Below are 15,608 nucleotides of genomic sequence, written 5' to 3' on the forward strand. Positions count from 1 at the left end.
AGTGGAGAAGTTGGAAGACAAAAAGCCATTTGCCATCACCTTCAGTGAACGATCAGAGAGAAAACTTGATAACCAAGTACAAAAAAACAGTTGGCAAACCATAAGATGGAACCTTGTTTAGAAGAACTTCACTCCAAACAGGAACGAAAGCCTATGAGATGCCAAGAGCAACTGCTTGTGTTTCGCAGAACTTTTCCATTGAATTAGTCCATAAATGGGTAATACAAGTCAGACTATCACAAGTGGATCGACACTGATGGAATCCATACTGCCGATTATTGATCAGACAGAAGGTTTCTAGGTAGTTTAAGAGTTGGCAGTTAATTCATTTCTCAATTACTTTAGAAAGAACAGAAGTAATTGCAATGGGACAATAATTGGATGGGTGGTATTTGACACTCTTTTTAGGAACTGGCTGGTTATGAGCAAATTTCGAAGCAGAAGGAAACACACTTTTGGGATAAGAAAATGAAAAAAGCCGGCAAAGAACAGGAGTAACTTCAGAAGCAGAGGTTTTGAGAACAAGTGGAGAAATACCATTAGGACCTGGAGCTTTCTTAGCATTAAGATTCGTCAAAATCCTTCTGAAGGAAGACCATAGGAGTAATTGAGTGGAGCGTGTTGGGAATGGTGGGGAGTGTTTTACCAAGGTCATTAATACATGAGTTCTAAGAAAAGTGGGATACTAGCAGGTCAGCTTTATCCTTCGCTGAAGTGACAACAGAACCACCTGGTTTTGAAAGAGGCGGGAACAGAGATGGGCAAAAGTTGCGGCCAATAGTTTTGCCAAGCGACTAGAATGCTTGGCTACCATTAGGGCAAGAAGCAAGTTTTGTACTCTTACCTGTTGAAACTCTAGTTTGAACTGATTAATAACTGCTTTATAATTGTTGTGAAGTTTGGTGTAGGCAGAAAATGAACCTGAAGAATTAGAAACAAGCCAATTATGATATGCAAAGTTCTTCTCTTGAACAACCTTAGCACATTTATTGGAAAACCAAGATTTAGATGAAGGACGAGATTTTAAACTGGAGTGTGGGATAAAGGATTCCATTCCTGCAAGAATAATTTTACTGACACGATATGAGCAAACGTTGACATCAGAAGTTTTGAAACTATAATCCGACCAAAGAAAAGAAGTAAAGAAATCTTGCAGGTCATCCCATTTTGCATACTTGTAATTCAAAACAATACGAGGTTGTAAATAGCCATGAGATAAAGGCTCCTTTGGAGAGGAGAAAATCAGTTGTGATCTGCGCTGCCTAAAGGACCTCTCACTTCGACCGTGCACTTAGAAGGGATGTTTGTGAGAAAAAGATCAAGCGTGTTGGCTGTATGATTAGGATTGTACTGTATTCTTGTACGTAAATGAACAATCTGCGCAAGGTCATTACTAATTGCAAAATCTCAGCATCTCGACCAGCTGGGTCAGTGTGACTAGAAAACGGACCCAGCTGGAGTTGTGAGCATTAAAATCACCAAGGAAAATTTCCTCACCGTTAGGAAAGTTGAACTGGGAAAGTCAAGTTGCAAAGAGAGCAAGTCAAAGAGCTCCAACTGATTAGTGCAGTTGGGAGAAAGGTAGAGAGAACAAATTAATTTGACACAATGTGGTAGAGATTTCAAACCAGAGAAGATCGAAAAGCGGAGATTCCGAATTACCAGATGTCAGACAAGGAATATCTGAACGGACATATGCAGAAGTACCACCTTTGAGGCGGAAGGAATCGTACAGCGATTAAACAGATAATTGAATTCTGTTAGAAAAATTACATGGGGTTTGGCAGAGTGCAAGTGGAAATCGTTGAGATTACAATTGAGACCACGCATATTTTGGAAATGAACTAGGAAGTGTTTGGGAGGTTTACATCTTTTCGCAGACAAACTTACTCTATTAGTGACAATGCATGGTGAAGTAATGAAATTTTTGGATATGGCGTATACATGGTAAGAATATAGTATATATATGCAGATCCTTGACATAACGTAGCCTCGACAATGTCCCCGCATACACTGTACTCGGACTCCCTCCAGTCATTATCTGGCACAGTAAAGGTAGCAAGATTATACACTAGCTGATCCGGAAGCCTTCGAAAGGAAACCAACAGGTTCAGTCCAGTGTGTGCTATTAGTGGCGGGCCTGTGAACGCCGTTTTAGAACTGTACGCTCGAAATGTAAGGAAGATTGGTTCTCGCCACGATGTTCACCATAACCTCAAAAGTCAACAATCATACTGCATGATGGAAGAGATGGGGAAGGGTTGACCGGAACTTAGCTCTGGAGACTAAACAAGGGTTCCACCTCTTCAAGCCTTCAATAAGCGAAGTGGTGGTATTGCACTGGTTGACCAGAGTCATCTACCACAACTGGAACTGACTTTGTTTTGATCCATTTTACTGCAACTTTTTGACTTCGTTTTTTTGTCCTGTTTGAAGTAGTCTGAATTTTTAAGTAGTCTCATATCCCTAAATACGTTAATAATGTGGCGTATTTCCATTACAGTATTTAACAATTTAACTTTTCTTGTTTGAAAATATCCATAGAGTCTGTAATTTAAAGAAAGCAGTTTACCCGACGTAAAATTTCCGATCCGAAAAGGAAACATGCATATCACATTTCGTAATGGTAATGAATATTTTCGTAATTAGAAATCAATAGATTATAATAATGATAATATCAATGTGTTTTCTTTTTTTGATGAAGCATCCTGGTTTTCTAATTTAATGGTTTCGAGAGTTGAAACAGTTGAAACATTGAACAAATGGTTCAATGAAGCATTCCGGAAATCACAACGAGTTCCCATAAATCTTTACTAAGGTTACAATTGAGTTTGGCTTCATTTCCATAATAGTATTTTGAGGTGCAGCAGGATTGCTTTAAGCAGAAAAAATGTGCAAACTTCGGAAAGGACATTGAGGGCATTTCGGATATCAGCAACTGAAGTACATTCGGATAAAAATGATTTAAGTAGTGTGCTTTAGATTGTGTATATAAATCTTTTGTTTTTTTTTTTTTTTTTCTTAGAATTGCATCAGCAAGTCGAAATTGTCCACAAATTGTTTTAAATTAAGATTTGTGTCTAGTGATATTTTCTCTATTATAAATTTAAGTGAAGTGCAAGTCACATCAATTACTGGAACAAGGCGAATACCACTAACTTTCTATTTTAATCATTAACTTAACAAACACAGCAAAAACTGCACCACTTTTACAAAGTTGGCAGTGTTAAAACAGTAAATTTTAGATTTCCTAACCTTACTCACATTTGTTTGTATAATGTTATCAAATATACTGATTATGTGATTTTGTACTACGGCACTTGTATACATTGCGTTGCCAGCACTTATTCATAAATGTTCCTCCAAAACCTTATTCTCGCCATTTAAGGACATGGCAGCCAGGACTGGCTCAGCAGTTGACAATATTTTAGAATATTTTTAGTTAGAAATTGCCAATATTCGTCTACCACACACCCGTGTTATTTGTATCCTACACGCAAGTTTCTTTCTATTTTGGATGATGACCCGTACACGATTTGAATCGAGCTGATCAATTGTTTTTGTTAAATAATTTTTTATTATTTACCAGCACTGACTCCTGAATTTTTATTATATTTTGTAGGTCCATGTTTTTAAACAATTTTTCTTAATTTTGCATGATTGATTAACCAACTCTATAGGTACAAAAGAAGTAGGCTCTCCGGACAACGCACATTCACAAAATAACATTTTTTTCACTTGCGAATAACTCAGGCATTTATATTTTTTAAACGACTCTGTTATTCACATGAAAACACTCATATATTTAAGTTGAAATTTCCGTATATAAGGGCCTTCGTCTTCAGTTGGAAAAGCATACTTTGCAGATGGAAATGCAATAAACACATCGCTCAGTAACACAATCTTTTCTTCATCGGTTAACATTAATCTCTTTTACAGTATCAATATATAATTTTATATTTATTTATAATATCAAATAGTGTATTATAATAGACTGCTTTTTTTTGAATAAAAAGTAGGTGCTGGTATTCATTCTTTGCTATCAGGAACATTTGAAAATTAAAAGAATATGAAAAGTGCTCCAAAATTTTAATTCTCCTGATATTGTTGCTTTAGTAGTAATGTTTTTAGAATTAGAACAACAGATTAAGTATATTAACACAGTTTATAAAGTATAAATTTATACTTCAATATATAAAGAAATATATAAATTGTGAGATAAATAAGTAAAAATAATTTCATAATAAAATTTTAGTAGTATATTGCAAATATTTATTACGTTCTCATCCGGCACCCTTAGCTGACTTTTTTTCTTTCTCTTTCTGTGTCTGTTGCTGAATGACGTTTCAGAAGCAAGAACAAATCGACATATTTTGCTGGATTGAAGCCGGTCAGCGGTGGGCCTACAATTTTAAGAAACAGTAGTGAAGAAACTGTTTTTGTCATCAACGAAGCGCTGGCGATCAGATTCATTTGTACGTGGGACAGGTGGTCCGATAGGTTTTACTAGTTACCACTACGTTGTAGAATGCTAATCCCTTTAGCTTTCTTAATTCGTGCAGCAGCACTAATTGCCTAAATTCCTTGAACTCCAGAAATGTAACTTCCAAGTGGAATTTACTTTATTCCAACTAAATCAGTCAGGCACTAAAAAAAGCCGGTATAGTTCTTTACATCATCAACGGGATTCGAACCCGAGATTTTTCCACCAGATATGTAGGAAATGGTCACTATACTACTGCGCTATAAGCGCATGCGCTTTGAGCATATACACTATTTACAAGATATTGAGTGTTATTACTGATCACTCCTACGGTCCTCATGGGTAGCATGGTTGGTATGATCGCCGTCCCCCCAAACCAGATGGAAAAGATCTGACTTCTAATCTCGTCGATGAAGGGAGGAAATTTTATAGGTGTTTTTCAAACATGGCTGAATTGTTTTTTTCTTCCAGAGACTCGGGTTTTTCGTATAGCAAAGAGAAAATCGACCTCAGAACACAGGAAAATACCCATATCCCAGTCATAAGAAACATTTAGTAATGATTGTAAAAGGTGGAAATTTATGGGAATAAAAACCCCAAAATATTCCCTTCATACATAATATTACTTCTGAAGCTCAGGACTCGCAATGATAACACAGTGTACATCAAAAGACAACCATGTTGTATTGTTGAATCTAATCGAGAAAATTTGATCTACTCCATAAAAAGAAATCCAGTTCATCTCAACTCTTACTGTACAAAGAACTGCACAAATTATCGTGAACCATATTGAAAGAATTCGAGTAACGGAAACTCTTTACTCTGAGGTAGGGTAAAGGGGCGGCTGATAACACCACTCACTCACTCACATTGACAGCGACAATAGTAAGTACGAGACGTGGCGTCGGCAAAATGGGAATCACTGAACAAGAGGGCGATTAAGCAATACAAATTAAAGAAAATTAGGTGCCATAAAAGGTGAAAGAACTGCACGATATTTGTGTCTACAGCAGTGACGGATTTAGCACTTGAGAGGCCCCAGGCGCAATTTAATTTTGAGGCCCCCATCTAAATATTTTCGGTACCACTACAGTGTGCATTCTATGCGCACGTTTTAACTATAGCACGCGCTCTAGATTTGGTGTTGCGATTTTAATCATTTTGGTTGAGCAATTCTTTCATACATATTTTAACAAATGTTTAAAGGAAAAAATGACACAACTTCCATCCTTCCCAAATCTAACATTAATACATAAAATCTAGCATTAATGATAATATGTTCATTTGGAGTGTAGAAAACAATGAAGAATACTGAGGGAAAAAATGGCAGAAGAAACCCATTCCGAAATTAGGATAGAAACAGACAGTAAAGTTCTTTATGCGGTACAGACAGCTGGCAACAGCGACATATGGTGTTCTGTGCACAACTTATTGAACAATTTCTTTCAGCGATAATTAATTAGGAAATTTCAGAGGCCAGCAGGAATCACTATGGTTTTAATTTGATTTTAAAAAAGAATAACTGAATTATCCAAATGAATAAATAACTAAAATATGTGTAATGGAATGTTATTTTTAAAGAGAAATTCATCAGAAATATGCAGATATCAACTCAGTAGAGGTTTTATTCAATGCGTTTCATTTTTCAAAAGGAATTTCTTGCCACACAGCTGTTACATGCATATTTATTTTGATCTGGTTGAAAATCTAGCAGTTCTTGTTTATTAGGTCTTTTTAATGTTTCCTACAGCTAAATGGTTTCTTCTTCCAACTGATGATGTGCAGTTTTTAAAAGAATCTTTTTTTTTCTTGGAGCCTCCTAGCGATGAAAACCGGCGGAATGATTTCACTGTTGCATTCAAACTCAGATGGTTTGAGATATATATATCACAGCACTGAGCACTTGAAGGTGTTTATCCTGTATGAATTCTTAGGTGTCCTGCAAGTTGTCCTCTGTGTGAGAACTTCTTATCTCATGTTGGGCGGCAAAACGGTTTTCCTCCACTATGAATTCTGAGATGACTTGTGAGGTGTCTTTTTTCTGAAAACTTCTTCTCACATGTTGGACAACTGAAAGGTTTTTCTCCTGTATGAATTCTTAGGTGTACTCTACGTTGTCCTCTGTCTGAGAATTTCTTCTCACATGTTGGGCAGCAGAACGGTTTTTCTCCACTATGAATTCTGAGGTGACTTGTGAGGTTTCCTTTTTCTGAAAACTTCTTCTCACATGTTGGACAGCTGAAAGGTTTTTCTCCTGCATGAATTCTTAGGTGTGTTGTAAGTGCTCCTCTCATTGAGAACTTCTTCTCACAGGTTGGACAGCTGAAAGGTTTTTCTCCAGTATGAATTCTGAGGTGACTTGTGAGGTGTCCTTTTTCTGAAAACTTCTTCTCACATGTTGGACAGCTGAAAGGTTTTTCTCCTGTATGAATTCTTAGGTGTACTCTAAGTTGTCCTCTGTATGAGAACTTCTTCTCACATGTTGGGCAGGAGAATGGCCTTTCTCCACTATGACTTCTGAGGTGACGTGTGAGGTGTCCTTTTTCTGAAAACTTCTTCTCACAGGTTGGACAGCAAAATGGTTTTTCGTTGGTATGAACTCTAAGATGCATTTGGAGGTCTGATTTCCATGAAAACATCTTCTCACATGATGGACAGCTGAAAGGTTTTTCTCCTGTATGAATTCTTAAGTGTCTTGAAAGTTGGTCTTTGCGTGAAAACTTCTTGTCACAAGTTGGACAGCAGAATGGTTTTTCTCCATTATGCATTCTGAGGTGACTTGTGAGGGATCCTTGTAGTGAGAACTTCTTATCACATGTTGGACAGCTGAAAGGTTTTTCTCCACTATGAATTCTGAAGTGTCTTCTAAAGTGTTCTCGTTGTGAGAACTTTTTCTCACATGTTGGACAGGTGAAAGGTTTTTCTCCTGTATGAATTCTTAGGTGTGTTGTAAGTGCTCCTCTCATTGAGAACTTCTTCTCACAGGTTGGACAGCTGAAAGGTTTTTCTCCTGTATGAATTCTTAGGTGTCTTGTAATTGCTCCTCTCCGTGAGAACTTCTGCTCACATTTTGGACAGCTGAAAGGTTTTTCTCCTGTATGAATTGTTAGGTGTGTTGTAAGTTGTCCACTCAGTGAAAACTTCTTCTTACATGTTGGACAGCTGAAAGGTTTTTCTCCGGTATGATCTGTTAGATGTCTTGTAAGTACTTCTCTCCTTGAGAACTTCTTTTCACAGGTTGGACAGCTGAAAGGTTTTTCTCCTGTATGAATTCTTAGGTGTAATCTAAGGTGTTCTCTTTTTGAGAACTTCTGCTCACATGTTGGACAGCTGAAAGGTTTTTCTCCTGTATGAATTCTTAGGTGTCCTGTAAGGTGTGATCTCGATAAGAACTTCTTCTCACATGTTGGACAGCTGAAAGGTTTTTCTGCTGTATGAATTCTTAGGTGTCCTGTAAGTTGTTCTCTGCGTGAGAACTTTTTCTCACAAGTTGGACAGCTGAAAGGTTTTTCTCCTGTATGAATTCTTAGGTGTTCTGTAAGGTGTGATCTCCATGAGAACTTCATCTCACATGTTGGACAGCTGAAAGGTGTTTCTCCACTATGAATTCTAAGGTGTCTTTTGAGGTCTCCTCTTTGTGAGGACTTCTCACTGGTTGGACAACTGAATTGTTTATCCTTAAAGTCACCTCTCAGGAGATTTTTAAGCATTTCACTCTCTGAGAACTTCTCACTCTTAAATAACAGAAGGTTCTACCCACTAAGAACTCATGAAATATCCGATTTATGAGACATTCATACCACAAGTTAAACAGCTGAAGGGTTTTTCAACAAAGTGATATTTGAAATAACTTTCAAGACTTCGAATTATTGAGAATTTGTGAGCACAGTTTGAACAGATGAAAGGTTTCTCCTGATTATTATGTTCTCTGGGGTCTGTTTCAAGATTATTTTCTGTAAAAACTTCTTCCAACCAGTTTTACAAATTAAAAATCTTTCCTTATCAGAAAGGGAGAATGTGTTTTGTGAGTTCTTCTTTGTTTCAGCTTCTTACAAGTGTTACAGCAAGTGTATTCATAAATTTGACAATTGCCAGACGTTGTGAGCAAGAAATGATCATTTCTATTATGACATAATTGCAAGATCAAAAAAGGTTTCATCTTAGGTATACTTGTTATACCAAATTGTTCCCAGTGATGTGGGGTAAACCAACTTAGCCGATGAGAATTCCCTTGAGTACTTTGTGTGAGATCAGCTGACACAAAATACCCTCGGTGGATAAAGTTTTGGCTATGTTATGAACACATTTGAGGAAATTTTTACTTCCAAATAAACTGTGTGCTCTTACATTTTTTTTTATCATATATGAAATTAAAATTGTGTGTAGAATAAATTTATTGTAATCTTCTATATGGTAACATAGAAGGTAACACAGTGAATAAAATTTTGATGTTATATTCGGGATTTATGATAGGTAAAAATATATTCCTTCAGTTTAAGTCATGATTGAGATTGACTAATTTTTGAATAATTAATAACGGTTTCTTCTAAGGAAGAAAATATGTAGAAAAGTACTTGATCAGCCATGTTCTTTATTAGAGATCTTAACTGTGTTTTTAATAGTTCCTTTAAAAGTGTTTCTTCACTAGTGATTCAGGTTTCTGTAATCTTGTCCTTTCCATTAACATGGTTCTCTTGGGTTGTATGAACACCTACAAAAAGAAAGAAAATAAGATATATAAATTCTATGTTCAACAAAGAGATATATACACTCACCAGCCAAAAAAATGTGAAAGCTATATTGAATATCATAGGAGCTTTATTCCAAACTGTGGACTGTAATTTTCATGGCATGGATTTCGCCATTTGAGGGAGCGTAGGCTCCGTGATTTTCATGAGCTGTTGTATTGTGATTTGGCACAGAAGACCGAGTCCCAATTTGACCTATCCAACATATCCCAGGCATTCTCATTTTGAATCTGATCTGGAATATTTAGTGTCAGAACAAATCTTGGAAATATTTGGAATGTCACTCGTACTATTCAGTGACAAATTTTGTGTGGGGAGAGTTGTATTTTTTTTTTTTTTTCAGCATTGTTGTGTTGAAAGAATATATAGCTATAGGGTAAAATTGAGGGCTGTTGAGTGAATGTGGGGGGAAATAAAAAAAAAAAAAACAAATGTATAGTTCAGGTCACATATCATGTTAATGGTATGATTGGATCTAGTTTTTAGCAAGAGAATCTATCCTAATATCAGACTTGCCATGTTCATCCACTTGAATAGTGGAAAGGGGAAAGTCTGGATGCTTGGATTGATGACTTCACGCCATGCATTGATACAACCTTGGGCCAAAAAGTGTAAATTAAAGGTCAGCAGACCACGTGATTGTTTTACTGCTCTTCAAATCGTGTATTGGCGATGGCGGCAATTCAAATCGTTTCAATTTTTAAAAGAATGAAGTCGCTTTCGTGTAACCGCGTGTCAACCAAAATCCCATATTCTTCAACAACCGGCGCACAGTTCGATTGGACACCGCCTTTTAATTTTAATTATTTGAAAATTTCAGACTTTTCTATTCTGACACACAATTCGATTAAAATTCTTGTTTTATGGCAATTATTCCATTTAGATTGCTTTCTGCTTTCGTCCTCCACTCATTTTATTCTTTTGAGTTGATTCCTAATGAGACACCAGGCGGTTCTCTTGTTTTCTGAAGTGTGACTCTTGCTAAACGTGCCCCAAGACAACAGCTTTCTAAAAATCTGAATGATCACCTGAATTGCCCAAGCATGCATTAATCATCCGGCCCCTGGAAAGCTTGCAGTATTTATCTGAAAGCAAGGAACTTTTTTAACGTATGTGGAAATTTATATTCTCATAATTTACGTTTGATTATCTACTGAAACCAATTGGAAAAAGTTTCTAATTTTTTGGCCAGTGAATGAAAATTTTCTCTGTTCCTTTTTGAAGTATAAAAATAGAGATGAAAGAAAAGTTTAGTACAAGATCAACATTTCATAATAGAGACTCCAAGCAAATAAATAAACAAACTCAATCTTATGCACATTACTGTAAAAATATCATGACCTATTGGAGAAATGCGACTATCAAATTCTAGGATAATAAAAGGTTCAATCAAAGGAATACCGACGTAAATAAGAGTGAAAGAGTAAATTTAAATTGAAAAGTGGAGAAGGGTTGCTCAGCTGGCTATATATATATTTAATCATTCGATATTTATTTCATTGCGCTCCCAACCAAAATCAAGTTAACAAAATAGAAGCGCCATAAAAATGTTTGTTTTTTTCCTATTAATCGTTTAAAGGGTTTGAATTTAATCCAAAATTTATGATTGTAGAGGAGGACGGAAGCCTAAATGAAAGTTCATTTCTATGAAAACTACATTGCTCGACAAATTTAAGAACACAAAATTTTTATGAATAATTTTTGTGAGCGGTATCACCAAAGGCAATTATTTACTGGAATAGACGTCCTGGTAAGCAAATGCGGTGTTTCCAAAAGGAATCGATCTACCATGTTAGAGTCCCATTATAAATATGATTTTTTATCTCAAGGTGCACAAGATCACTCAGGTACCATGATTTTACAAAACTCTTCACGGCACCATGATAGGTATTATGCAAATTAACACAGCTTGCGATTATATTACTTTAATCTAATATTTTTGTTTGCTCACTCGAATAGCCACATCTCCAATACTCAGGTTGGCAAGTGATCGTCGTCTAGACCAGTCCTACTCAAAGTGTGATGCGCGTCGAATTGGAAATTGGTAGCGGATCTTACTGGTTCCCGAAGATTCGTCAGTCATCATTCCACGAGATTTACATTTTACAAAAGTACCTGGCCCCGACGGATTGGAAATAAAAGAAACTGGTCTTTCACCACAGTTAGTTTGAGAAACACTGGACTCCAGATCAGTGGTACTCAAAGTCTGGTCGGCTGAATAGTTGTGATACGAGACAAATTGGAATTTTGTCGTGGATGCTAGCGGTCCGCAACCATTCCTCGGTTTCTGCTCCGCGAGGATTGCATTTTACAGAAGTACCCCTCCGGGATGGATAGGAAATAAAATACACTGGTCCTTCATTACATATAGCTTGAGAAGAACTGGGACTCTATTTGATTCTTTGAGATGGAGGGCTGTTTGACGAATTGAAGCCAGGAAATCGAAGTCCTGTTGCCCTTTGGCTTAATATGTTACACAGTGTCGTCTTGGCACTAAGGAAGCAGTTTCAGGAGTGAGGAATGATAGCCGAAGGCTTGGGAAACTAGAACAGACCGTTATTTTGTTGTACCAGGGTTCTGTTATCAATACCTGTCGAGGTAGCTGTGGCGAGAGCTGAAGATATTTCCAACCGGTTTGTCTTAAGAAAGCTCAATTCAAGAAGACATTGCGCAAGGTAACCAATGGAGTTTATATCCCGATTAATAGCTAAAATAATTACAATAGTATTCGCCATATAATGCAAAGAAGCTAAAGGCTTTTTCTGCAGTGGAGAAAAAAAACAAATAGACACGGAAACACAAATTATATTCTTTCCTCTTCACACAAGAAATATCCAGTTGATCTTTGAAGTTCTTCAAACTGTCAGCCTGAAATAACTGGGAGGACAATTTGTTCCAGTTATCAACGACCGGTATGTATCCAAATACTTACTGCTACTTGTCCCGTGGTGGTCGTCGGTTAGAAAGTGGGAAATTCCCGCCTTGTTTTTGTTTTATATGTAGTAATGCTATTACTGAGTAGTCGCGCTAATTGTATAAAGTGGTCTGATGGTGAATTCGCTGCGGGTTCGGATATCGTATGTCAAAGCTTCTAGGGAGGTGGTTTGAAATTGGGAGAAAACTACCGACGTGATACGATGGTAGAAATGATATTTATTATAAATGAAATATATATATAAAAGAATAAATGTTTTTACAAACGTATTTACAATTGTTTTGCCATTCCTTGGGGTGGGCCGGTATAGCTTTTCTAAGGCATAACGACCCGTATATGTCCAATGGGATGGCTATTTATATAATTACAGCCTCCTTCTAAGTGAATCATTTTACCCTGTGTCACTATCCGTGATACTGTCAAGTTGGTTCGGTGGTATTTTCCTTTACTAAATTTGTCAGTTTTAAATTTTCAAGGAATTTCAGTTTGGTGTGGAGGGAATTGTTTGAATTCGGTTTGCAGTACGGTCAGAAGACGAGCCTCCTCTGAGCACAATAGACCAGTGTAACAGATATGGGGATTAATTAACTTATTGCTTTGGTATTTTTAGACAACTTGGTAGCAGTGATCTATGGGCCGTTGGTAGTTTAAATTGGTTTCATAATGTTTTCGATGAATGTATATGGGTTGACGTTAGGGTGGTGTGTTTTGAGATTCGAATGAATGGCCGCTTTTATATGATGCCTGCTGTAGTTATTGGGTATTTTATTTTTAATGAGTTTTTGAATAGTTTCCGTAGTACTTTTAATATTATTGCATATGTGAACCAATCTATTTGGTTGATGTCCTAATGGTGTTTCCGTGTATGTGTTTAGCTATGTTGCTCTCCCAGTGCATGAGCTTTATTGCTGTGAAGTTGAAATAGTCTCTCTTATCATAGTTTTCCGTGTAGATATTGTCTGGTGTGATGGTAATTTCGCTATCGAGGTAGTAAGCTTGCCGGTTGCTTTCAGGGTTTCTGCGTTCAATAGTTAGGTCTGTAGGGTAAATTTCCTGGGCTAATGTGCCAAAGTTGTCGTGTTTGATTACCAGGACGTCAGTGATATATCTGTAAAAGGTAAAAGTTTCTTTGATGTTGCTTTCGAAGTGATGCAGGTATAGATTAGCTGTGGAGCATTAACTGCTAGATCCCATAGCTACCCTCCTGTTCTGTATGTATATTTTGTTTCCCATAAGCACGTAGTTGTTTTTGATACTGAGGTTGATGAGATCGTGCAATACTGTTTATTGCCTTTGATAACATTGTCGTATTTTTGGTAGTATTGCAAGAGGACCTTAATTAGATTGTCGTGAGATATGCTGGTGAAAAGATTTTTAAAATCGTACGTGTATGTGCTTCTGATGTTATTGTATTGGTTTTTGATATGTTCTAAATATTTTTTGTTGTTGGAAATAATTTTGGTGTCTTTGATTCCACTAGTTATGTTAGTTAATTTTTCTTCCTTTTATCCTACTGTATTGTTTTATCTAAATGTTTTTGCCTGATGTGATAAATCTTTTTCCAGTCGATACCTTATGAAATATGGGGATCCAATAAATGTAAGGGTATTGTATCTTGTTTATTTTTATTTTCAGTTTTTTGTGTATAGCGAAAATTTTCTTGCTGATCCTGTTTGGAGTGGAGTTTATAGATTTGTATGCGTCATTGAGGTTCATCTCCTCTTTAAGTGTGTCTATATAGAATTTTTTACAAGTAATGCTGAAATTGTTATTTGCCTTATCTGTGTTTGTGATATACAAATTTATTTTGTATATCACGAACACAGATAAGGCAAAAAAATATATACAAATTTATTTTGTATATCTTTTGCTTTGTATTTGATGTTATTGAGGTTAACTTGTTTATCATATTTTGAAGCGGTATGTTTTCTTTGAAACTGGTCAGTATGGTTTCTGTGGTAGTGTTTATCCAGCTTTGAAAAGCTTCTACTGGTGCGCTGTGCTTGCTTGCAGTTTTAAATGAAAACTGTAGTAGGTCTGTGTATATTGATTTGTGTATATTTTTTAGGCTGACTGGGGTGTTGGGTCTAAATTTGGTACCCTTTTTCATTGTCTCTGTTAGTGTATTATCTTCAATAATGCCGAGGTCGCCTGTGACTATATGTTTGTAATGTGGATCAATGTAATCTTAATATTTGTTATATTGGGAGAAGCAAGTTTGGTCTGTTTTATTCATATCGGAAATGATGTTTTTGTAGATGCAGATTGCGAATCCAATCGGTTTCATGTAACTGTTTCTAACTTTGATGTTGATGTTTTTAATAAGTACGTAATTCTTATTTTTATTGATAATATCCCTAATGTTGACATCGTCGAATGACCGGTTAAGGAATTTAATTATGCCGTATTCTTTTTTGTACAGTCTGCCGATTCCGAAATCCACCCTCCCTCCCTACACGCTTTGACATAGGATATCGGGACCTCAACACTGTATACAATTAGCGCGACTGCGCAGTAATAGCATTACTACATATAAAACAAAAAGACGGCAGGAATTTTCCCCCTTTCTAACCGACCACCACAGGACAAGCAGCAGTAAGCAGAGCCTTCCAACTTATTCGGATACATACCGATTGGGCTTTATATCAATGCTCTCAGTTTGCTATTCCAGTTGCTTACAAAAATTTTAAATAGAAACTAAAACTATAAAACGAAATTAAAATTTAAAATCAAAACTAAAACTATAAAACGAATATTAAATGAAACATTATAAGTATCCTAAACAAAAATATAGCTTAAATAATATCTTAGCGAAATAATGAATGTCAAAAGTGGTATTGGTACAACAGAAATCGGTAGGTATGTGACATTCCGTCAGAATGGCTATGGAACCACTGAAAGCCCCCGGTGAAGTACTGGATTGATGGCCATGTGGGGAATGTCTCTTCAAAAATTCCATTGCACATTATCATTTAGTACTGATATTTTCATTATCATTTAGGAATGATCGCTTCAAAGTACTTTACATGTTCACATTAACTTACAGGCCCAACGGATAAAGATAGCCTATAATTGCTAACTTGATTACCTGATCCGTTTACACAATAATGCCTATTGTAAAATACCTCTCAAATGAAATAATCGACCAATTGCCTATAATGTACGTATAAAAACACCCATTAATTGAATTTATCGACATTTATTAAATCAAGCAGGTATAATGTCTAATTGCCATATGTACAATGGCATTAACTTTGCACAAATGACAAAAACTATAAAATACAATTGTCTCATTATAAACAATAAACATCATATATACAAGATACTTTTTACCCTGCATTGCTAACCAGCTACTGGGACTACAGTTATAACTGAGATTAAAAATTAAGTTATAAATCCAAGGTAAAATTCCTTTCACAAGGTATTAGTGTGTTATCACATG

General features: G+C 36.2%; 1 protein-coding gene across 1 annotated transcript; it reads right to left on the reverse strand.

Annotated features, from left to right (window-relative positions):
• Window positions 1-6,456: 6,456 nt before the first annotated feature.
• Window positions 6,457-8,193, reverse strand: LOC150079712 (uncharacterized). Its single transcript, XM_090383179.1, has one exon. The coding sequence runs from the start codon at window positions 8,191-8,193 to the stop codon at window positions 6,457-6,459; it is 1,737 nt and encodes a 578-aa protein (XP_090239305.1).
• Between the last annotated feature and the right edge of the window lie 7,415 nt (window positions 8,194-15,608).

The sequence above is a fragment of the Mastigoproctus giganteus genome, chromosome 10 (assembly GCF_048544385.1).
Source record: "Mastigoproctus giganteus isolate SK-2022 chromosome 10, ASM4854438v1, whole genome shotgun sequence".
NCBI lineage: Eukaryota > Metazoa > Arthropoda > Arachnida > Uropygi > Thelyphonidae > Mastigoproctus > Mastigoproctus giganteus.